A 25,609-nucleotide genomic window follows, 5' to 3' on the forward strand; every position below is an offset into this window, starting at 1 on the left:
GCATCCACGTGGGTGTGTTTTCTAGTTCCTGTTGCCCTTTAAGGAGTGAGGTCTCGCGAGAGCTCTACGCCCTTTCGCCTGGCTCCCGCGAGATCTGGGTGAGCCAGCCGGGAGGAAAAGTGGGCGGAGCCAGGGGTGTCATGGCGGCCTCCACAGTCCCCACGTGAGTTTGTGTTTTGATCTTGCTAAGCAGAGAGATTGTAAGTTTTGGGGACACTTTTCCCTCTTCTCTGCATTCTCTGGAGCAGATAAAAGGAACTGCTCCAGGGAATCCGCATGTAGAAAGGTATTAATTACAGTATCTGCATTATTGTTTGGCATTATTAACTGATATCGTTGATATTCTAATTGGGGCCCTCATTGCTATTGCGTAGAACTTAGAGAGGGATCCATCTTAGTTTGCTTTCTTGTAAAAGAGAAAAATGAGGAGTCTTGTGTTGTAATAAGAAATTCAGTGTGCAAATTTGATAAATGTGAATTTAAAATGATGTGTGGGAATGAATGGAAGGATGTATGGATAGAGCTAATAATTTTGGAAACACCAGTATAATATTAAGGCCTGCAATGACTAACTACCTGCTTGCTGGACTTGCTAATGAGAAACCCTGATAAGAACTGGGACAGTGATAAAGGAAATGTTTGCAACATGCCTTATGTTAAGAAGGAAGTCTTGTGTAAGATCAACACTAAGCCTTGTGTTTGTTAACACCAATCAAGAAGATCAACACTGAGATGGATCCAGGATGGAAGACGTCTATCATTAATTTACAACTTTGGGACTACATCAACAGAATTTTCCTATAAAAGACTCAGGCTAATAATGCTCAAATCGTGACAGACCGAGGAGTCTGATCCACCCGCCATGCTCTGCTCCATGGGAAGGACAGAGGTGGTGTATTCAGAGAGTGCCAGATATGCTATGGGAAAGCATGATTCTGGACATTTTGGGGCTTCTTTCTCAAGGGAAGAGGAAGAAGTGCCCTTTTGGAGTCTTAGATTTTATGCAGGGAGTCAAGTTCTGCTGTATGGAAAACAGAGGTCTGGTCCTTGGCACTGTTCTTAGGGAAAGAAGTTTTGGCATCTCAGCGTTTGAAGTTATGGAACTATGCGTTGGTTTGTTGTTGTTCATTCGTTCAGTCGTCTCCGACTCTTCGTGACCTCATGGACCAGCCCACGCCAGAGCTCCCTGTCGGCCGTCACCACCCCCAGCTCCTGCAAGGTCAGTCCGGTCACTTCAAGGATGCCATCCATCCATCTTGCCCTTGGTCGGCCCCTCTTCCTTTTGCCTTCCACTTTCCCCAGCATAATTGTCTTCTCTAGGCTTTGCTGTCTCCTCATGATGTGGCCAAAGTACTTCAACTTTGTCTCGAGTCTCCTTCCCTCCAATGTGCAGTTGGGCTTTATTTCCTGGAGGATGGACTGGTTGGATCTTCTCGCAGTCCAAGGCACTCTCAGAACTTTCCTCCAACACCACAACTCAAAAGCATCTATCTTCCTTCGCTCAGCCTTCCCTAAGGTAGGCTGCAGGAAAGCAGGGTCTGGCCTAAGAGGTGCTTCTCCAAGGAGGGAGAAAATGATATGGTAATATTTGGATGCATGTGGATGAATGCATGTACATGTGTGTGAATGCTGAGTGAAAATGTAATTCTCCTATGTTTGTTTGTTAACCAATGTAATTGTGAATCCAATGTAGTTGCATAGAATCTGTATGTCTGTATGTCCAATGTAATTCTTTGTCTAAATGTTTTCTATAATCTGATATATCTTCTCACACTGGAAATTGCAATAAAAAGAACCTATGCTTCAAAGTTATTGAAAAGTCATTCATGACAGTGTCGCTCTTAAGTCTAACCAATGTGTATATATCTTATGGTTTTAATGTGTTTTCATCTTATGCTTGTATTTTAATATATGCATTAAAATGATGTTATGTTTTCACTATTGTACCCCATCTGTGGCCTAGAGAGTCATAGAAAAATATTTATTATTTTATTATTTATTTACTACATTTTTACCCCCCTCTTCAAAAACCCCTGTGGGGGGACAGGGACTCAGAGCGTCTTATACTGGCAACAATTCGATGCCCCAAATATAACAAATAACAGCAATTCAATTCAAGGTGCAGGTGCTCACCTACAAAGCCCTAAATGGTTTGGGACCCGACTACCTGCATGACCGCATCTCCATATATGAACCCACATGATCCCTTCGATCATCTGGAGAGTCCCTGCTCACAATCCCACCTGCGTCGCAAGCGCGTTTGGTGGGGACGAGGGACAGGGCCTTCTCTGGTGGCCCCCCGACTCTGGAACTCTCTCCCCAAGGACATCAGACAAGCCCCAAAGTTGGCAGTCTTTAGGAAGAGCCTGAAGATTTGGCTGTTCCAGTGTGCCTTTCCAGAATAGGAAACTCCTGGCATCATGTCCCAAATGCACTTTGTTAGAGATTTAGGATTGTCTGCACATTGCACCTACCTCCAAAACCTCTACATTTCACCTGTCATATCCAGCACTTTTAAATTTTGTTCATTACATTGGCCCGGCCTTAGGTTTTAAATGCATCATGGTGTCATTGTTTTTAGTGTTTATTTTTGCTTGATGTTTATTGTTTGCTTTATGAGTTTTACTGCTGTATTGTTATGTTGTTGTTTTGTTGGCGGCCTTGGCCTTTGTAAGCCACATTGAGTCCTTCAGGAGATGTTAGCGGGGTATAAATAAAGTTAATAATAATAATAATAATGATAATATAAAACAATGAATAGAACAGTAGATTAAAAATCGTTAAGCGTTATTATCACATGCTACTCTGCTGCTGAGTATGCATGCCCGGTGTGGAACACATCTCACCACGCTAAAACAGTAGATGTGGCTCTTAATGAGACATTATTATGAGGGAATCCTTTCTAATATTTAGGCACAACTTGTTCTCTTGTAACTTGAATCCACTAATTTGTGTCCTAGACCCTGGAGCAGCATAAAACAACCTTGCCCTTATTTACATGACATCCTTTCTGGTATTTAACGATGGACCTGGGAAGGAATCCTGGGAGTTACCCTGGACAGTTATCTGACCTACAAGAAGCACTGCTTGAATATCAAGCAAAAAGTGGGTGATATCATACGAAAGCTGAATGGCATAACCTGGGAATCACAGCCAGATACAGTGAAGATATCTGCCCTTGCGCTGTGCTACTCTGCTGCTGAGTATGCATGCCCAGTGTGGAACACATCTCACCACGCTAAAACAGTGGATGTGGCTCTTAATGAGACATGCCACATTATCCCGGGGTGTCTGCGCCCTACACCACGGGAGAAATTACACTCTCTAGCAGGTATTGCACCACCTGACATCTGCCGGGAAGAAGCAACCAATAGTGAAAGGACAAGGCAGTGACATCTCCAGCTCATCCCCTGTTTGGGTATCAGCCAGCACGTCAACAACTTAAATCCAGAAATAGTTTTCTAAGATCTACAGAGACACTCGCTGGAACACCTCAGCAAGCGAGAGTCCAAAAGTGGCAGGCTCAAACCCAGAACCTCAACCAATGGCTGATACCAAATGAGAGACTCCCCCCTGGGCACACAGAAGACTGGGCGACTTGGAAGGCGCTGAACAGACTGCGCTCTGGCACCACGAGATGCAGAGCCAACCTTAAGAAATGGGGCTACAAAGTGGAATCCACGACTTGTGAGTGCGGAGAAGAGCAAACCACTGACCACCTGCTGCAATGCAACCTGAGCCCTGCCACATGCACAATGGAGGACCTTCTTGAAGCAACACCAGAGGAACTCCAAGTGGCCAGATACTGGTCAAAGGACATTTAATCAACTACCAAGCTTGGAAACTTTGTGTTTTGTTTGAGCCTGCCACTTTTGGACTCTCGCTTGCTCAGGTGTTCCAGCGAGTGTCACTGTAGATCTTAGAAAACTATGTCTGGATTTAAGTCGTTGACGTGCTGGCTGATACCCAAACAGGGGATGAGCTGGAGATGTCTCTGCCTTGGTCCTTTCAGTAATGGCTGCAACTTCCCGGCGGATGTCAGGTGGTGCCATACCGGCTAAGCAGTGTAATTTCTCCAGTGGTGTAGGACGCAGACACCCCGTGATAATGCGGCATGTCTCATTAAGAGCCACATCCACTGTTTTAGTGAGATGTGTTCCACACTGGGCATGCATACTCAGCAGCAGAGTAGCATAGCGCAAGGGCAGATGTCTTCACTGTGTCTGGTTGTGATCCCCAGGTTGTGCCAGTCAGCTTTCGTATGATATTGTTTCTAGCACCCACTTTTTGCTTGATGTTCAGGCGGTGCTTCTTGTAGCTAAGAGCACGGTCCAGAGGGACTCCCAGGTATTTGGGTGCGCTGCAATGCTCCAGTGGGATTCCTTCCCAGGTAATCCTCAGAGCCCGGGATGCTTGTCTGTTCTTGAGATGAAAAGCACATGTCTGTGTTTTACATGGGTTAGGTATCAGCTGGTTTTCCCTGTAATAGGCAGTAAGGGCACCTAGAGCTTCGGAGAGCTTCTGTTCTACCATCCCAAAGCTCCCTGCTTGAGCGGTGGTGGCACAATCGTCAGCATAGATGAACCTCTCTGTCCCTTCTGGCAGTGGCTGTTCATTTGTGTCGATGTTGAACATGGATGGAGCAAGCACGCTCCCCTGAGGCAGGCCGTTCTTCTGTTTCCTTCATCTGCTTCTCTGGCTCTGGAACTCAACAAAAAAGCTCCTGTTTTGTAGTAGGTTTCCTATGAAGCAGGTGAGATGGTAGTCCTTCGTGATTATTATACATTTTTCTCAGGAGGAGGCGGTGGTTCACAGTATCATAAGCTGCTGACAGGTCTATGAAGACAGCTCCTGTGATCTAATGCCTTTCAAAGCCATACTGCAAATAAATAAATAAATAAATAAATAAAAGGTGGGGTGGTCTTGCTACTGAATTTTGTGATGATACCCAGAGGGATTGGATTTGAGCTTCTCTTGCTTCTTTTGTTTGATCCGCAGGGACATCACTCCATCCTGGCACTCTCCATTTCTATGCAGGGATGCATGAAGCACCTGATGCTGTCTCCTCTTCAAGCTCTGGTGGGAAACCTGTCTTGGACTTGGACAATAAATATCCCAGTCCTGCCTCTTAGAGTTTGGGTTTGGATCCTGGAAGTCTTGTGCGATGGAGACTCAACCGTCTTCTGACAATCCGGATGTAGTCAATACGGACCCGCCATCAGGTGTGGAACCAGATGGAGATGTGGGACCATTTCCAACCGTGCCAATGCAGATTGGAGATCCAGGAAATGAAGAGGGTTCGGCTGAGATGTTTTCTGGAACTGACCTCTCAGGAGGAGAGCCCCAGTTGGAAGATGTTAAGCAGCCTTCAGAGCAAGGACCAGAGGAAGAGAAGAAGGAAGAACATGAACCTTCGACAGAAAGAGGCGAATATTAGTGAGTTATGGATGTTCTCTTGTAGTCTGCTCGATGGAAACAGCTCAAATTAGAGTACATCTACACCAGGCATGGGCAAACTTGGGCCCTCCAGGTGTTTTGGACTTCAGCTCCCACAATTCCTGGCCTCAGGCCCCTTCCTTTTCCCCCTCAGCCGCTTAAGCGGCTGAGGGGGAAAAGGAAGGGTCCTGAGGCCAGGAATTGTGGGAGTTGAAGTCCAAAACACCTGAAGGACCAAAGTTTGCTCATGCCTGGTTTACACTGTAAGTTCAATACACTTTAACATTACTTGAACTGCTTTGGAATGCTGAGATTTGTCATTTGGTGGTGCACCAGCCAAAGAAGGGTAAAGGCCTTGCAAAACTATAACTCCCATGACTGCATCGCTGTTAGGAATGGTGGGAATTGAAGTCATGAAGAGTCAAAGTTTGCTTATGCCTGATTTAGGTAAACACTTTGCACGTGATTTGCTTTTTGCTTCTCTCCTAGCCTTCCAGCATATGACTTCTCCCAGCCTCCCAGACTTCTGACGGGCTCTTGGGCCGAGTACGGCCGCATGCCGGAAAACTTCTTGAAGGGATGCAAATGGTGAGTAGGTGGCCTGGATAGAGGGTTCTAATTGTACCTTGTTCCCTGTTCTTGCTATTTATTTTATTTATTGTGTCAGGAGCAACCAGACATTTGTATTACATTTTTAACAAAACAAACAAACAGATAAAACACAAAGTTTGCAAGCTTGGTAGTTGATTAAATGTCCTTTGACCAGTATCTGGCCACTTGGAGTGCCTCTGGTGTTGCTGCAAGGTGGTCCTCCATGGTGCATTTGGCAGGGCTCAGGGTGCATTGCAGCAGGTGATCAGTGGTTTGCTCTTCTCCACACTCGCATGTTGTGGATTCCACTTTGTGGCCCCATTTCTTAAGGTTGGCTCTGCATCTCGTGATGCCAGAGCGCAGTCTGTTCAGCGCCTTCCAAGTTGCCCAGTTTTCTGTGTGCCCAGGGGGGAGTCTCTCATTGGGTATCAGCCATTGATTGAGGTTCTGGGCTTGAGCCTGCCACTTTTGGACTCTCGCTTGCTGAAGTGTTCCAGCAAGTGTCTCTGTAGATCTTAGAAAACTATGTTCTTACTATGGAAGGGTCCATGAAGGGTGATGAATCTGATGGACCAGACACTGAATCTCATTGGTGGTGTTGCTAATGCCATGTGTGATAAATTCCCTACCTTTTAGGCCAGCGTAAAGCTCAGGAAATAGGCCCAGTTGTTTTGGCAGCCATTTTATGAAATGCCTGGGAGCAGCCATTTTAGGATTTTCTAGGGGAGGTGGAGCTTAGAAGCAGCCTGGAGGGAAATGAGTACCCTGTTGAAATCACAGGTCCGCAGTCTGGGTGTCCTCCTGGACTCATCGCTTACGCTTGAAGGTCATGCGTCGGCGGTGGCCTTTGCACAATTAAGACTCATGCGCCAGCTGCGACCATATCTCGTGAAGGCGGATCTGGCCAGGGTGGTCCATGCCTTAGTCACCTCTAGATTGGACTACTGTAATTCACTCTATGTGGGGCTGCCCTTGAAAACAGCTCGGAAATTTCAGTTGGTCCAACGGGTGGTGGCTAGGTTGTTAACTGGTGCTCCTTTCAGGGAGCGGTCAACCCTCCTGTTTAAGGAGCTCCACTGGCTGCCATTCATTTTCCGGTCCCAATTCAAGGTGCAGGTTCTTACCTACAAAGCCCTAAACAGTTTGGGACCCGCCTACCTGCGTGACCGCATTTCTGTGTATGAACCCACACGATCTCTTCGTTCATCTGGAGAGTTCCATTACACCATGCATCTCTTTTTAGGGCCCCTGATGGGACTTGTTTGCTCACCAACAGTGCGGACAACACGCTGCGGATTTACAACCTTCCGGCGGAGCTGTATTCTGAGGAATGGGGGACTGTCGCTGAAATGGTACAAAGTTGAGGATGCAGGCCTTGTGTACAGTGGGCACAAAGGGGAAAATAACAATAGCAACAACAGGAATAATAATAATTTATTTCCTGCCTCTCATTGCAGCTTGAGGCTGGGTGCAACATGCTTAACACACAGAGAGAAAACAGAATCCTGTCATCAAAGGCTTTCATGGCCAGAATCACTGGGTTGCTGTGAGCTTTATGGGCTGTCTGGCCATGTTCTAGAAGCATTATCTCCTGACGTTTCGCCTGCATCTGTGGCAGGCATCCTCAGAGGTTGTGAGGTCTGTTGGAAACTAGGCAAGCGAGGTTTATATATCTGTGGAATGATGTCCAGGGTGGGAGAAAGAACTTTTGTCTGCTTGAGGTAAATGTGAACGTTGCAATTGGCTACTTTGATTAGCATTGAATGGCCTTGCATCTTCGAAGCCTGGCTGCTTTCTGCCTAGGAGAATCCTTTGTTGGGAATTCTTGTCTGCTTGAGGCAGGTGTGAATGTTACAATTGGCCATCTTGATTAGGATGGGGGAAAGAACTCTTGTCTGTTGGCGGCAAGTGTGAATGCTGCAACTGATAATCTTGATTTGCATTGAATAGCCTTGCAGCTTCAAAGCTTGGCTGGTTGCGCCCTGGGAGAATCCTTTGCTGGGAGGTGTTAGCTGGCAATGATTGTATCCTGTCTGAAATTCCCCTGTTTTTTATTTTTTTTAGTGTTGCTCTTTATTTACTGTCCTGATTTTAGAGTTTTTTAAACACTTGTAGCCAGATTTTGTTCATTTTCATGGTTTCCTCCTTTCTGTTGAAATTGTGCACATGCTTCTTGTGGATTTCAATGGCTTCTCTGTGTAGTCTGACATGGTGGTTGTTAGAGTAGTCCAGCATTCCTGTGTTCTCAAATAATATGCAAAATCAGGACAGTAAATAAAGAGCAACACTCAAAAAGCAGGGGGATTCCAGACATGAATCAATCAGGGCCAGCTAACACCTCCCAACAAAGGATTCTCCCAGGGAGCAACCAACCAAGCTTTGAAACTGCAAGGCTATTCAGTGCAAATCAAGGTTATCAGTTGCAGCATTCACACTTGCCGCCAACAGACAAGAGTTCTTTCCCCCATCCTAATCAAGATGGCCAATTGTAACATTCACACCTGCCTCAAGCAGACAAGAATTATTTCTCCCACCCTGGACATTCCACAGATATACAAACCCCACTTAACTAGTTTGCAATAGACCTCACAAACTCTGAGGATGCCTGCCATAGATATGGGTGAAACATCAGGAGAGAATGCTTCTGGAACATGACCAGACAGCCCAGAAAACTTGCAAAATGCACAGAGGTAAAATTCAGACTAAAATTCAGCAATAAAATGCAGGCTAAAATTCACAAGTTAAATGGACTGGATAGAGCTGCCAGAAGGAGCAGGGCTACCTAGGCTGACCTAGGGACGCTGTACTTCCTATTTGGGCTGTAAAGGAAGTCCTGAGGCTATGACTCCAAAATCACAATATTTGCCAGATTGGAGATCACTTGATTCCAAGCCTTAGACCTTTGGGCTCTCTTTTGCACTGAATATACATATGATATTTATAATATTATAATGTAATACAACATAATGCTAATAATAATATGATATTATAATTATATATTTATATTACATGTAATATTACTAATGATATTATAATATAATGGTATAATACAATATAGTAATATATAATACAGATATTGTACTATGCTAATTATATATATATATATATATATATATATATATATATTGTGTGTGTGTGTGTGTGTGTGTGTATATTTATATATATCTTGTAAGCCGTTCTGAGCCCCCTTTGGGGTGAGAAGGGCAGCATATTAATGTTGTAAATAAGTAAATACTTGTGTTTCTGCTTTGAAAGTGTATGTAGACAGACAGTTGAGTGTAGCTCATGTTGAGGATTCTTTTCAGGGCTTATTTTCAAGTCTCCACAAGATAGTTTTCTCTTCCCAAACCTTGATTTTCTCCTCTGTTTACGTCTCCACAGAGTCCAGTGCTACGTATGGCGGAAGGCGACACCGTGTATGACTACTGCTGGTTTCCGCTGATGAACTCTTCCGACCCACAGACTTGTTTGTAAATCCCTCTTTTTTCCCCTTCTCCTCACTCCTCTGTCTTCCCCCCTGTTTGCCTTCAAATGCCCCAGATTGAGAGCAGCCAGGACAGGGAAGAGTGAGAGGAATTATAGCTGGAAACTATCTCAGAGAATGAGAATTGTCTGGCGATCCAGATGTCATTGAACTCGAGCTGCCAGTACCCTTCACCCTCAGTTATATGCAAGCAATGGTCTTCTGGGATTTGCAGTGCGGTAACATGAGAAGGGTCACAAGATTTCCATTTATTCTGAAGAGCCTGATCTAAACAATGGAGTCTGAGCATCTGTCAACTCTGCTGCATTTTCCTCCATCATCATTCTTCCTGCCCATTATTTTCAGCCAAGGCATATATTAAGGGGATAGGACAGCATATATTTTTTAAAATGTATTTATCGTGTCAGGGCAACCAGTCGATTATATTACATTTCTAACAGAACAAAGCAAAAAAACAGACAAAATACAAAATTTGTGAGTTTGGTAGTTGATTAAATGTCGTTTGAGGAGTATCTGGCCACTTGGAGTGCTTCCGGTGTTGCTGCAAGAAGGTCCTCCATGGTGCATGTGGCAGGGCTCAGGGTGCATTCCACTTTGTGGCCCCATTTCTGAAGGTTGGCTCTGCATCTCGTGGTGCCAGAGCGCAGTCTGTTCAGCGCCTTCCAAGTCGCCCAGTTTTCTGTGTGCCCAGGGGGGAGTCTCTCATCTGGTTTCAGCCACTGGTTGAGGTTCTGGGTTTGAGCCTGCCACTTTTGGACTCTCGCTTGCTGAGGTGTTCCAGCGAGTGTCTCTGTAGATCTTAGAAAACGATTTCTAGATTCAAGTCATTGACGTGCTGGCTGATACCCAAACAGGGGATGAGCTGGAGATGTCTCTGCCTTGGTCCTTTCACTATTGGCTGCTACTTCCCGGCGGATGTCAGGTGGTGCAATACCGGCTAAGCAGGGTAATTTCTCCAGTGGTGTAGGGCGCAAACACCCTGTGATAATGCGGTATGTCTCATTAAGAGCCACATCCACTTTTTTTTAAAAAAAATACTTTTTATTGTGCACATTTTTGTTAAGGACATCCATACAGTGTCGGAAAGAAAAACAAACATTCATAAAGTGTCAGAAAGAAGGAAAAAGAAAAGAAAAGAAAAAAACCCCATACACACACAACCCCAAGTCCCACTGTTTTAGTGTGGTGAGATGTGTTCCACACTGGGCATGCATACTCAGTAGCAGAGTAGCACAGTGCAAGGGCAGATGTCTTCACTGTGTCTGGTTGTGATCCCCAGGTTGTGCCTGTCAGCTTTCGTATAATATTGTTTCTGGCACCCACTTTTTGCTTGATGTTCAGGCAGTGCTTCTTGTAGGTAAGAGCACAGTCCAGAGTGACTCCCAGGTATTTGGGTGTGCTGCAATGCTCCAGTGGGATTCCTTCCCAGGTGATCTCGCTACAGAAGCAACCAGCATGCAAGCAAGCATATACTAAGACAGTGTTTCTCAATCTGGGGGTTGGACTACCTGGGAGGGGGTTATGAGGGGTCTATTTTCCTCAAACTCCACCAGTATTCACATTTGGGCATTTGAGTATTAGTGCTAGGTTTGGCCCAGATGTACCATTGTTTGAGTCCTCAGTGTTCTCTGGATGTAGGTGAACTACACCTCCAAAACTTATGGCCAATTCCCCTCCAAACCCTCCCAGTATTTTCTGTTGTTCATGGGAGTTCTGTGTGCCCAGATTAATTCATTTCAATTGTTAGTGGAGTTCAGAACGCTCTTTGATTGTAAGTGAACTATAAATCTCAGCAACTACAACTCCCAAATGTCAAGGCCTATTTCCCCCAAACTTCACCAGTGTTCACATTTGAACATATTGAGTATTTGTACCAAGTTTGGTCCAGATTGATCACTGTTTGAGTCCACAGTGCTCTCTGGATGGAGGTGAACTACAACTCCCAAACTCAAGGTCAATGCCCACCAAACTCTTCCTGTATTTTCTGTTAGTCATGGGAGTTCTGAGTGCCAAGTTTGGTTGAATTCAATCATTGGTGGAGTTCAGAATGCTCTTTGATTGTGGGTGAACTATAAATCCCAGCAACTACTATTTCCAAATGAGAAAATCAACCCTCCTCAACCCCACTAGTATTCAAAGTTCACGTAATTGTGCCAAACTTGGTCCAGGGAATGAAGATGCATACTGCATATCAGATATTTACATTACGATTCATAACAGTAGTAAAATTATAGATATGAAGTAGCAGTTCAATTCCATCATTGGCGGAGTTCAGAATACTCTTTGATTGTAGGTGAACTATAAATCCCAGCAACAACCAAATGTCAAGTCTCTTTCCCCCAAACTCCATCAGTGTTTACATTTGGGCATTTTGAGTATCCGTGCTAAATTTGGTCCAGTGAATGAAAATACTTCCTTTTTCTGCCCCTCCAGTGTGGCCAGCAGCAGCCGGGACAACCCCATCCACATATGGGATGCTTTTAATGGTGACCTCAAAGCGACTTTCCGGCCTTACAACCACCTGGTGAGTATCTAGGACGGGCACAGGCCAGCTTGGGCCCTCCAAGTGTTTTGGACTTCAACTCCCACAATTCCTAACAGCCTACCGGCTGTTAGGAATTGTGGGAGTTGAAGTCCAAAACACTTGGAGGCCCCAACTTGGCCCATGCCTGATCTAGGAAAATGTAGGGTGTCCTGTTTACCCACTGGGTGCTTTCCATCCTGAAGCAAGCTTGCTTTTCCCACGTTTTCTGACTGTTTCCTTCTCTAATCCCAACTGTTTTCTGCTGACCTTCCTCCAGGACGAACTGACTGCTGCCCATTGCCTGTCCTTCACCCCGGATGGCTCTCGGCTGTTCTGCGGCTTCAACAAGACCGTGAGGGTGTTCAACACGTCGCGTCCCGGACGGATGTGTGAGAACAGGCCTACTTTGGGTGAGCCTACCCCAACTGGGGTCAGAATTTAGGAATATTACTGTTTTTGGGGAGTAATTCCACTGTATTGTGCTATTCTAATAATAATATAATATAATATATTGTATATACATATAATATTTATAATATTATAATGTAATCCAGTATAATAATATGATATAATAATTATATATTTATATTACATATAATATTCTAATAATTCCACCTTGTCTCCTGTGCTATTCTAATATAATATAATATATTGTATATACATATAATATTTATAATATTATAATGTAATCCAATATAATAATATGATATTATAATTATATATTTATATTACATGTAATATTCTAATAATTCCAGCTTGTCTCCTGCGTTATACTAATAATATAATATAATATATTGTATATACATATAATATTTATAATATTATAATGTAATCCAGTATAATAATAATATGATATTATAATTATATATTTATATTACATGTAATATTCTAATAATTCCCCCTTGTCTCCTGTGCTATTCTAATAATATAATATAATATAATATAACATAATATATTGTATATACATATAATATTTATAATATTATAATTTAAACCAATATAATAATAATATGATATTATAATTATATATTTATATTACATATAATATTGTAATATTTCCACCTTGTCTCTTGTGCTATTCTAATAATATAATATAATATAATATAATATATTGTATATACATATAATATTTATAATATTATAATGTAATCCAGTATAATAATAATATGATATTATAATTATATATTTATATTACATGTAATATTCTAATAACTCCACCTTGTCTCCTGTGCTATCCTAATATAATATAATATAATGTAATATATTGTATATACATATAATATTTATAATATTATAACGCAATCCAATATAATAATAATATGATATTATAATTATATATCTATATTACATATAAAATTCTAATAATTCCACCTTGTCTCCTGTGCTATTCTAATAATATAATATAACAATATGTTGTATATATAGATATAATATTTATAATATTATTTTTATTTATTTATTTATCAAGTCATCAGCAACCAGTCATTTATATTACATTTCTAACAGAACAAAGCAAACAAACAGACAAGATACAAAAATACAAAATACAGAATACAAAATTTATGAGTTTGGTAGTTGATTAAATGTCCTTTGACCAGTATCTGGCCACTTGGAATGCTTCTGGTGTTGCTGCATAATATAATTATAATTACATTATAATATTATAATAGGAGCCCCCGGTGGCGCAGTGGGTTAAAGCACTGAGCTGCTGAGCTTGTTGATCGAAAGGTCGCAGGTTCGATTCCGGGGAGCGGCGTGAGCTTCTGCTGTCAGCCCTAGCTTCTGCCAACCTAGCAGTTCGAAAACATGCAAATGTGAGTAGATCAATAGGTACCGCTCCGGCGGGCAGGTAACGGCGCTCCATGCAGTCATGCCGGCCACATGACCTTGGAGGTGTCTACGGACAACGCTGGCTCTTCGGCTTAGAAATGGAGATGAGCACCACACCCCAGAGTCAGACATGACTGGACTTAATGTCAAGGGGACTATCTTTACCTAATATTATAATGTAATCCAATATAATAATAATAATAATAATAATAATATGATATTATAATTATATATTTATATTACATGTAATATTCTAATAATTCCATCTTGTCTCCTGTGCTATGCTAATAATATAATAATATAATATAATATAATATATTGTATATACATATAATATTTATAATATTATAATGTAATCCAATATAATAATAATATGATATTATAATTATATATTTATATTACATGTAATATTCTAATAATTCCATCTTGTCTCCTGTGCTATGCTAATAATATAATAATATAATATAATATAATATAATATATTGTATATACATATAATATTTATAATATTATAATGTAATCCAATATAATAATAATATGATATTATAATTATATATTTATATTACATGTAATATTCTAATAATTCCACCTTGTTTCCTGTGCTATTCTAATAATATAATATAATATATTGTATAGAATCATAGAATCAAAGAGTTGGAAGAGACCTCCTGGGCCATCCAGTCCAACCCCATTCTGCCAAGAAGCAGGAATATTGCATACAAATCACCCCTGACAAATGGCCATCCAGCCTCTGCTTAAAAGCTTCCAAAGAAGGAGCCTCCACCACACTCTGGGGCAGAGAGTTCCACTGCTGAACGGCTCTCACAGTCAGGAAGTTCTTCCTCATGTTCAGATGGAATCTCCTCTCTTGTAGTTTGAAGCCATTGTTCCATTGCGTCCTAGTCTCCAGGGAAGCAGAAAACAAGCTTGCTCCCTTGGAGTCCTCGTGGACAACAAGTTAAACATGAGCCAACAATGTGATGTGGCGGCAAAAAAAGCCAATGGGATTTTGGCCTGCATCAAGAGGAGCCTAGTGTCTAGATCTAGGGAAGTCATGCTACCCCTCTATTCCGCTTTGGTTAGACCACACCTGGAATATTGTGTCCAATTCTGGGCACCACAATTCAAGAGAGATATTGACAAGCTGGAATGTGTCCAGAGGAGGGCGACTAAAATGATCAAGGGTCTGGAGAACAAGCCCTATGAGGAGCGGCTTAGGGAACTGGGCATGTTTAGCCTGAAGAAGAGAAGGCTGAGAGGAGATATGATAGCCATGTATAAATATGTGAGAGGAAGCCACAGGGAGGAGGGGGCAAGCTTGTTTTCTGCTTCCTTGGAGACTAGGACACAATGAAACAATGGCTTCAAACTACAAGAGAGGAGATTCCATCTGAACATTAGGCAGAACTTCCTGACTGTGAGAGCCGTTCAGCAGTGGAACTCTCTGCCCCAGAGTGTGGTGGAGGCTCCTTCTTTGGAAGCTTTTAAGCAGAGGCTGGATGGCCATCTGTCAGGGGTGATCTGAATGCAATATTCCTGCTTCTTGGCAGAATGGGGTTGGACTGGATGGCCCATGAGGTCTCTTCCAACTCTTTGATTCTATGATTCTATATAGCCCGAAAAAACCTACAACAACCCAAATATAAACTTATTAGTATTTCAATGGGTAGTGTGGGCCTGCTTTTGGCTGATGAGATAGTACGTTGTTGTGTGCTTTCAAGTCATTTCAGAGTTAGGTAGACTCTGAGCGAGGGTTGGGTAAATGACCTTGGAGGGCCGTATCTGGCCCCCGGGTCTTAGTTTGAAGACCCCTGCTTTAGGCAAATGTGAAAGTCCATGAACATCAGAAGACCACCTTTTGAAAACCACTAGTCAGGGAAAGGCATGACCCTTGCTAGAAGTCAATGTTCACAAGCATTCACGTAATGACTCACAGGCAGCTCAGCTGTTAAACTGATAAACCATGTCTTTGAACTGCCAGGAACAAAGGCATGCCATTGCACAAAAACATATATGGCTAGCAGAGTTTTAAAATATTTCTTTGAAGCTGAAATTGCAGTTGCAGTTGCCCAAAACAAATATTCTCCCTTGAAACTTCTTAGATAAAAATATGCGGTCAGAGATAATAATAAAAAAACAAAGTCTTCTTTGAAAAACAACATACCTTGTTTACTCACACACATCTTATTCAATATACAGGCTCATTTCTTATTAAAGTTCAGTTACTGATAGGATGTAGTTTCTCGGGCAACATTCTTAATCAATAGTCCAAAATCTTTAAGTATACATCTTATGAAAGTCCAAACTGTATAATTGTACTCACTGCTTCTCAAAGCAAACATATAGTAAACTGTATTGTCAAAGGCTTTCATGGCTGGGATCACTGGGTTGTTGTGGGGTTTTTTGGGTTATATGGCCATGTTCTAGAGGAATTCTCTCCTGACGTTTCTCCTGCATCTATGGCAAGCATCCTCAGAGGTAGTTTTTCTGCCAAAGTGCAAGATACTCCACTTTGGCAGAAAAAACGAAATGCAAAGATACAGAATGGGGGACAATGCCTGGCTCAAGAGCAGTACGTGTGAAAAAGATCTCGGAGTCCTCGTGGACAACAAGTTAAACATGAGCCAGGAATGTGATGAGGCGGCAAAAAAAGCCAATGGGATTTTGGCCTGCATCAAGAGGAGCATAGTGTCTAGATCTAAGGAAGTAATGCTACCCCTCTATTCCGCTTTGGTTAGACCACATCTGGAATATTGTGTCCAATTCTGGGCACCACAATTCAAGAGAGATATTGACAAGCTGGAATGTGTCCAGAGGAGGGCGACTAAAATGATCAAGGGTCTGGAGAACAAGCCCTATGAGGAGCGGCTTGGGGAGCTGGGCATGTTTAGCCTGAAGAAGAGAAGGCTGAGAGGAGATATGATAGCCATGGATAAATATGTGAGAGGAAGCCACGGGGAGGAGGGAGCAAGCTTGTTTTCTGCTTCCTTGGAGACTAGGACGCGGAACAATGGCTTCAAACTACAGGAGAGGAGATTCCATCTGAACATTAGGAAGAACTTCCTGACTGTGAGAGCCGTTCAGCAGTGGAACTCTCTGCCCCGGAGTGTGGTGGAGGCTCCTTCTTTGGAAGCTTTTAAGCAGAGGCTGGATGGCCATTTGTCAGGGGTGATTTGAATGCAATATTCCTGCTTCTTGGCAGGGGATTGGACTGGATGGCCCATGAGGTCTCTTCCAACTCTTCGATTCTATGATTCTAGTTGGATCTGTTGGAAGTAGGAAAATGGGTTTATATATCTGTGGAATGACCAGGGTGGGTCAAAGGACTTTTGTCTGCTGGAGCGAGGAGTGAAGGTTTCAACTGACCACCTTGATTGGCATTTAATGGCTTGGAAGTGCCTGGGGGAATCTTTTGTTGAGAGGTGTTAAGATGTGCCTGGTTGTTTCCTCTCTGTTGTTTTGCTGTTGTAATTTTAGAGTTTTTTTAATACTGGTAGCCAGATTTTGTTCATTTTCATGGTTTCTTCCATTCTGTTGAAATTGTCCACATGCTTGTGGATTTCAATGGAGAAAATGCCTCTAGAACATGGCCATATAGCCCGGAAAAACCTACAACCCAGTGATTCCGGCCATGAAAGTCTTCGACAATACATATAGTAAAGTGTTCCTGCATAAGTCCAAAAACATACTGTTAACAAAATGAGGTCTTGAGTGTGAACATGCTCAGTACAATCAAACTGACAAATCAAAACACACACACACACAAAACATACAGATTAGCAGATATATACACGAACAAACAAATAGTGGAGGCTTGGAGGGTTTCTATTTCCAACAGAAGCCACACCACAACAACATTTGAAGTCTTTGAGAAATAAAAAGCATTCAGTGAGACTACTGGTAGCAAAAATAAAAGTGGGTTGTGTTGATAAGAACCTTTTATATCTTGATAATTTAAAAAGAGAGAAAATTATGTTATTTGGGGGAAACTATGAAAAGTTCTGGCATCCTTTGTCCAAATTTTTTTTGACACCTGTGGTGCAATTGTAAAGAAGGCCATGTTTTGGCCTTTGGGTTCCTGATTCCGTTGCCTCTTTCCTAGTGAAGAAGCAAGGCCAGAGCGGCATCATTTCTTGCATCGCCTTCAGCCCAACGCAGCCGCTGTACGCTTGTACATCCTACGCCAAGACGGTGGGCCTCTATTCCTTGGAAGAAGGCCATGCGCTGGCTATGCTCCAGGGGCACCAGGGGGGCATCACTCATGCGCTCTTTTCCCCCGACGGCAACCACTTATTTACTGGTGGTCGTAAGGTAAGGCTCTATGGGAGAAAAGCAGATGGCCTGAGCAACGAGAAAAATAAGGGGCAGAATTAGAAGGCGGTTGGCTAATATGGTGAATGCCTTGCCCTCAATTTTAGGGTCATCTTATCAAGTTTAAGCAGATTTAAGCCTGTTTATTATTTTGGATGTGAGACCTTCCTTTCCCAGGCAATATCAAAGGTCTTATGTATTTATAGTTGCCTTACTTAACATTGTTCTAACCCAGCGTTTCACAACCTGGGGGTCAGAACCCCTCGGGGGGTTGTGAGGGGGTCTCAGCGGTCACCAAAGACCATCAGAAAACAGAGTATTTTCTGTTGGTCATGGACATTATGTGTGGGACATTTGGCCCAATTCTATAATTTTTGGTTTTCAGAATGCTCTTTGATTGCAGATGAACTATAAATCCCAGCAACTACAACTCCCAAATGTCAAGATCTATTTTCCCCAAAGTCCACCAGTGTTCACATTTGGGCATATTGAGTATTCGTGCCAAGTTTGGTCCAGATCCATCATTGTTTGAGTCTACAGTGCTCTCTCAATGTAGGTGAACTACAACTCCAAAACTCAAGGTCAATGCCCACCAGACCCTTCCAGGATATTCTGTTGGTCATGGGGGTTCTGTGTGCCAAGTTTGGTTCAATTCCATCATTGATGGAGTTCAGAATGCTCTTTGACTGTAGGTGAACTATCAATCCCATCAACTACAACTCCCAAATGTCAAGGTCTATTTTCCCTGAACTGCACCAGAGTTCACATTTGGGCATATTGAGTATTCTTGCCAAGTTTGGTCCAGATCCATCATTGTTTGAGTCCACTGTGCTCTCTGGATGTAGGTGAACTACAACTCCCAAACTCAAGGGCATAAACTATCCAAATTTGTTGTGACTTGGTAAGATATCTGTTGGAAAAACTGTAGCAAAATGTGCAGGATGTCCCTTCAAAACAAAGTTTTGAGTCCCCTTCGGGGTGAGAAGGGCGGGGTAAAAGAACCCCAAATAAATAAATAAATAGATGGATAGATAGATAGATAGATAGATAGATAGATTAGATAGATGGATTAGATAGATGGATTAGATAGATGGATTAGATAGATGGATTAGATAGATAGATAGATAGATAGATAGATAGATAGATTAGATAGATAGATTAGATAGATAGATTAGATAGATAGATTAGATTAGATTAGATAAGATAAGATTAGATTAGATTAGATTAGATTAGATAAATAGACAGACTTTTCCCATGTTTTTATGATTGAACCAATTAGAAAATGACATTTATAGCCCAGGAACAAAAAATGTGTTTCATAGTGTTATGGATATTTGTTGTTTTGAATCAGGCACGGGCAAACTTTGGCCCTCCCGGTGTTTTGGACTTCAACTCCCACAATCCCTAACAGCCAGTAGGCTGTTAGGGATTGTGGGAGTTGTAGTCCAAAACGCCTGGAGGGCCAAAGTTTGCCCGTGCTTATTTTAAATAGATGTTGTAAACATTGAGATCTTTGGATGTAGGGCAGGATGTAAATGTTTCTAAATGAAATACAACATATCCCCTTGTTTCCAAAGATTCTGTATCCATGAATACAACTATCCACAGCTTGAAAAAAAATTAAAATTCCAAAAAGCAAAGCTTTATTTTGCCATTTTATACCACAGACACCATATTACTTTTCTGTTGTGCATCATAGGAGTTGAGGATCACCACAATCTAATATTGTTGCTTCTCTTTCTCCCTCTTCAGGATGCTGAGATCTTGTGCTGGGACCTTCGTCAGCCCGGCCAGGTCCTCTTCTCCGTGGATCGGAAGGTTGCCACCAATCAGCGGCTGTATTTTGACTTGGATCCGTGAGTGTACACAATTGTTGTCTCTCCCTTAACATACATGCAGCTACTAGACTTTTTTGGGTGCCTATAAATGCTGTAAAGTATCCCAAGGCCCTGCTTTGCACCCAGAAGATCCCAGTTTCCTTTCCCAGTATCTTCGGGTGCAGCTGGAAAACATAGCAGAAAGCCGCAAGGGCCATGATTAGATTAGAGCAGAGCTTTCCAAACCTTTCATTTTGGTTACACACTTTAAACATGCATCCTTTTGCAACATGGTAATTTAGATTTACTGGGGGTTAAACCAACTACTTATAAGAGTTTCATGCAATATATATATATATTATAGAATATAACACAACATATCTGTCATATAGTAAAGGTTGTCCCCTGACATTAAGTCCAGTCATGTCTGACTCTGGAGTGTAGTGCTCATCTCCATTTCTAAGCCGAAGAGCCGGCGTTGTCCGTAGACACCTCCAAGGTCATGTGGCCGGCATGACTGCATGGAGCGCATATATATCTATATAAATAAAAATGTAATATTCGTTTGTGGGATTAACAGAATTCAAAAACCACTGGACGAATTGACACCAGATTTGGACACAATACACATATCAGGCCAATGAGTGACCATCACTCATCAAAACACTGAAAAACACAGCTGAAGGGACTTTAAAAGCCAAAATAATTAAAAAATACATTACAACGCATGTGCAAAACCACATATATATAAACACAAACACCTGTATATACACATATAGACAAATACACACACACACACACACATATATACACACACACAAAACACATATACACACACTGTGCCACAGCAACGTGTGGCAGCGGTCAGCTAGTATTTATATAAATAAAAACGTAATGTTCGTTTGTGGGATTAACATAACTCAAAAACCACTGGATGAATTGACACCAGATTTGGACACAAGACACCTACTAACCCAAGGAGTGTCCATCACTCAAAAAAAAATGATTTTGTCATTTGGGAGTTGTAGTTGCTGGGATTTATAGTTCACCTACAATCAAAGAGCATTCTGAACTCCACCAATGATGGAATTGAACCAAACATAGCATACAGGACTCGCATAATCAACAGAAAACAGTAGAAGGGTTTGGTGGGCATTGACCTTAAGTTTGGGAGTTGTAGTTCACTTACAGCCAGAGAACACTGTGGACTGAAACGATGGGTCTGGACGAAACCTGGCATGAATATTCCATATGTCCAAATATGAACAAAGATGGAGTTTGGGGGAAATAGACCTTAGCAGTTGTGATTTGTAGTTACTGGGATTTATAGTTCATCTACAATCAAAGAGCATTCTGAACCCCACCAACGATAGAATGGGGCAAACTTCCCACACAGAACCCCATGAGCAACAAAAAAATACTTAAGGCCATCCAGTCCAACTCTCTTCACGAGGGCAAGAAAATGTAATCAAAGCCCTCCTGACAAAGAGCCATCCAGCCATAGATATAGATAGATATATATGATTCACACACACACACACACACACACAGTATCATAGATTTGAAAGGGACCCCTAAAGAAGGACAGTGATATGTTGCCTGTTCTAGAATAGGCAAACCAAACAATCTCCACATCAACACTGACAAAGAAACAGCAAGAAATATATACACACACATATACACATATGTACATATATGTAAGCTTCATATAATTTTTGCTGTATAAGTGTTGCACTAGGGCCCTGAAACCTCTTTTCACCACAAACCACACACTGTCCAAGTAACCCAATAAGTAAAGTCTATTGAAAGCATATAAAAAGCAAGTAAATTCAAAAGAGAGAAGCAAAGTTCAAAAGGTTATTTCCAGGAAAGTGGAGAGTCCAAAAAATCAATTCAAAGAAAGTCTACCCAGTCAATCCATAGAGATATCCAAAGACAAGATAGCATGAATCTAAGGCAGGCAAACTATGCCACACATGAACTGGAAGGAAGAGCAGCTTAAAACTTGAATACATGAATTCCAAGTACACCTGAATGCAGCATTGCTCTCATAAGGATTGTACCAGCAGAATCCACTTTAAAAGCCTGAATCACTCCCATAACATCATTTCTGACGCACCTGCTTCTCCGCTCCTTATCACTAAGTCTCTGGGAAAAGCGAGTCTGTCTTTGTTGCAAGCCCTGTCTCCACCACTACAATCGCTTTGACCAAGACAAAGTCTCACACATTTCTCTCAGCCTGTACTTCTGGCAGGTTGCCATGGGAATGGTTTTTGCTTTCTCCCGTTTCTTGGGAACTGACAGGAGATTCCAAAGTAACTCTCCCTGGCCTGGTATTTTCTGCAGCTGTTGAATGTTGGTTGGTCAGAGTGGCTCCAGTGTTGTTCTTGTTGGCCATTCTAGACTTCATAGTAGAGACCTTTTCCTGCCACATCTTCCCAAAAGTAAATTGCTTTTATTTTTTCATTGACAGCAGCCAAGAAAGTCAATACAAGAAAGTCTAGGCTATATTACACTATCCTAATGTGCTGTGGAAGTGATGGATTGTCATGATCCCTGTTGACAATTTTGCAAACTTTCCTATGCTTTCCTTTGCAGGAGTGGGGTCTTTTTGGTGAGCGGGAACACCGAAGGGCTGGTCTCTGTTTGGGACACCACTCAGCCTCCAAGCGGCGATCCTCAGCCTGTGCTGCATCCTGTTTTGCAATTCCAGGCCCTGCAAGACTGCATCAATGGAGTCAGGTACATATTGTCTGTGGCAAGATGTCTTCTGACTGTTATTGGATTTGGGAAGGAGGGTGGTGGACAGTTCCATAGAATCTCCTCTTAGTATTCCCTGTAGGAATCTCTAGGTGTTCCAGTGCAACCCTATGGTTAGTGTTTCAAAAGAGGCCCCAGCACTCTTTGTTCGAGAAGCTAAGGGCAAACTTCAGCCCTCCAGGTGTTTTGGACTTCAGCTCCCACAATTCCTAACAGCCGGTAGGATGCAATGACTCAGAGAAGCTGCAGTTCAGTATAAGCAGGCATGCCTGTTGCTTAGTAATGCCTCAGTCTGAGAGAGCTCTCAGTGTGAGAGAATGTTGAGATTAACTTCACAATTCAGCAGCAGATCAGTTGCACAACTTCAGCGCTTTCCAGTAGCTTCTTCCTGCACAGCATTTTCAGTCAACTGCTCCCACAGCCTGCAGCCACACTGGAACCTTTTCATAGAATCATAGAATCAAAGAGTTGGAAGAGACCTCATGGGCCATCCAGTCCAACCCCATTCTGCCAAGAAGCAGGAATATTGCATTCAAAGCACCCCTGACAGATGGCCATCCAGCCCCTGTTTAAAAGCTTCCAAAGAAGGAGCCTCCACCACACTCTGGGGCAGAGAGTTCCACTGCTGAACGGCTCTCACAGTCAGGAAGTTCTTCCTCGTATTCAGATAGAATCTCCTCTCTTGTAGGTTGAAGCCATTGTTCTGTGTTCTAGTCTCCAGGGAAGCAGAAAACAAGCTTGCTCCCTCCTCCCTGTGGCTTCCTCTCACATATTTATCCATGGCTATCCTATCTCCTCTCAGCCTTCTCTTCTTCAGGCTAAACATGCCCAGCTCCTTAAGCCGCTCCTCATAGGGCTTGTTCTCCAGACCCTTGATCATTTTAGTCGCCCTCCTCTGGACACATTCCAGCTTGTCAAGATCTCTCTTGAATTGTGGTGCCCAGAATTGGACACAATAGTCTAGGTGTGGTCTAACCAAAGCGGAATAGAGCATGGGGAGCATGACTTCCCTAGATCTAGACACTATGCTCCTATTGATGCAGGCCAAAATCCCATTGGCTCTTTTACAGACACTTGAGCACATGCCCGGCCATTGTCAGTTTTACCATTGTCTTTCCCCTTAGTCTAGATGATATTACAAACTTACCACAGCATACAGTTATATCTTGTCTTAGCAGACAGGTTCTTTTAATTACATATAGCCTTTGACGAACAACATCACAGCACAAGGAGAAATATACACTGTACACGACTTCCTTATATACAATTCATTTACACAGAGCAATCACCGATTGGTTCCCAACTCATTGACTCAACTCAGACCCAGGATTACATCATTCACAATCACCTGGACTAGGCCAGAACACATTCTACAAATGAAGTTCTATATACAGTTAATGCATGACTCAGCATTTCCAATAGAAGCCCATTAGCAGTGCATGACTCAGCTATATTACATTACAATACATTGTAAAACCTGACAGAGAAGCCTCTCTATGTGAGAGATTGCCTCAGTGGGAGAATAGGCCTTGTTGTTAGTAGGCCTGATTGTGAGGTAGGCCATTATGAATTGTGGGAGTTGAAGTCCAAAATACCTAAAGGGCTGAAGTTTGCCCATGCCTGGTCTAGATATCCCTTGGGATCCTTCTTTGATTCCCATTGTAACCTTTCATACTCTCTGCTCAGCCTCCACCCCAGCCTTCCTCTGCTGGCAACTTCCTCCGGCCAGCGCAAGTTCCCCAGTCTCTCGGATAGTGGGGACGAAGAAGAGCAAGATAACCACCTTACCAGCCGCCTTACAAATCCCGGGGATAACTCCCTCCAACTCTGGTGGTGTGGTCCTGGGATCGGGGCCGAAGCCTCTCAGGACATCCCTTGACTTGGCCACTCTGCCTCATCTCCTTTTTGTATGTCTGAATGGGGCCTGGTGATGGACACATGCAGTGTGCTTGGGTCAAAGAGAAATTGCATTTGTGCTTTGAGATGCAGTCAGACATCATTGCCTTTCTCTTGGAATGTGACACTGTTGAAGACAAAGGTGGGTGAAAATATATCTATATATTTTGTTGGGCGAGTGGGCCTCCTCGTAAATGTACATTCCTCAAAAGACCCTCCTCATAAATGTACAGCAGAGTAACTTACTAGCAGCACCAGTAGCTCAAAGTAATAAAAGACCAAAAACACACACAGACCAATGTTATTTCAATGTTAACCGCTTTGAGTCCCCCTCAGGGTGAGAAAAGCAGTATACAAATACTGTAAATAATAAATCTCTCCCATAGGAGGCTTATAGCAAAATAATATGGTTGCACTATTTACAAAAACAAGGTTTCCATAACACAAATAAAGTTCAGCCTTCACGCTGGAGCTTCACACACAAGGCCTTCTCATACTGAGGCCTACCTCACAATCAGGCCTATTAACAATGAAGCCTATTCTCCCAATAATAAAGCTTCACACACAAGGCCTTCTCATACTGAGGCCTACTTCACAATCAGGTCTACTAACAAGCCTATTCTCCCACTACTACTACTACTACTACTAATAATAATAATAATGAAAGGAGACAGAGGGCCTGATTCTGGCAGCCCAAGAACAAGCCATTAGATCCAGTGCCATCAAAGCCAGAATTGAAAAGTTGATGACAAGTGTAGACTCTGCAAGGAAGCCGACAAAATGATGGTTCACCTCCTCAGCTGCTGGAAGAAGATCACACAGAGAGACTACAAGCAGAGGCACAACACCGTTGCTCAGATGATTCTTTGGAACTTGTGCCACAGACACCATCTGCCTGAGACAAAGAACTGGTGGGATCACAAGCCGGAAAGAATTACAGAGAATGAACATGTCAAGCTA

General features: G+C 42.5%; 1 protein-coding gene across 3 annotated transcripts; it reads left to right on the plus strand.

The window, feature by feature from the left end:
* The first annotated feature begins 115 nt into the window (after positions 1-115).
* WRAP53 (WD repeat containing antisense to TP53) lies at positions 116-24,938 on the plus strand. Of its 3 annotated transcripts, none has more exons than XM_060779848.2 (11): positions 116-163; positions 4,999-5,436; positions 5,926-6,024; positions 7,271-7,379; positions 9,409-9,497; positions 11,945-12,035; positions 12,313-12,445; positions 17,968-18,176; positions 19,929-20,032; positions 22,592-22,735; positions 24,440-24,938. In XM_060779848.2, the coding sequence occupies exons 2-11, from the start codon at positions 5,165-5,167 to the stop codon at positions 24,630-24,632; spliced, it is 1,443 nt and encodes a 480-aa protein (XP_060635831.2). In that variant the 5' UTR covers positions 116-163; positions 4,999-5,164; the 3' UTR covers positions 24,633-24,938. The 3 variants fall into 3 exon arrangements, with proteins under 3 accessions (XP_060635831.2, XP_067325805.1, XP_060635830.2); XM_067469704.1 differs by lacking the exon at positions 116-163 and adding an exon at positions 177-200; XM_060779847.2 differs by lacking the exon at positions 116-163 and adding an exon at positions 213-286.
* Positions 24,939-25,609: the final 671 nt, after the last annotated feature.

The sequence above is a fragment of the Anolis sagrei genome, chromosome 6, assembly GCF_037176765.1.
Source record: "Anolis sagrei isolate rAnoSag1 chromosome 6, rAnoSag1.mat, whole genome shotgun sequence".
Classification (NCBI taxonomy): Eukaryota; Metazoa; Chordata; class Lepidosauria; order Squamata; family Dactyloidae; genus Anolis; species Anolis sagrei.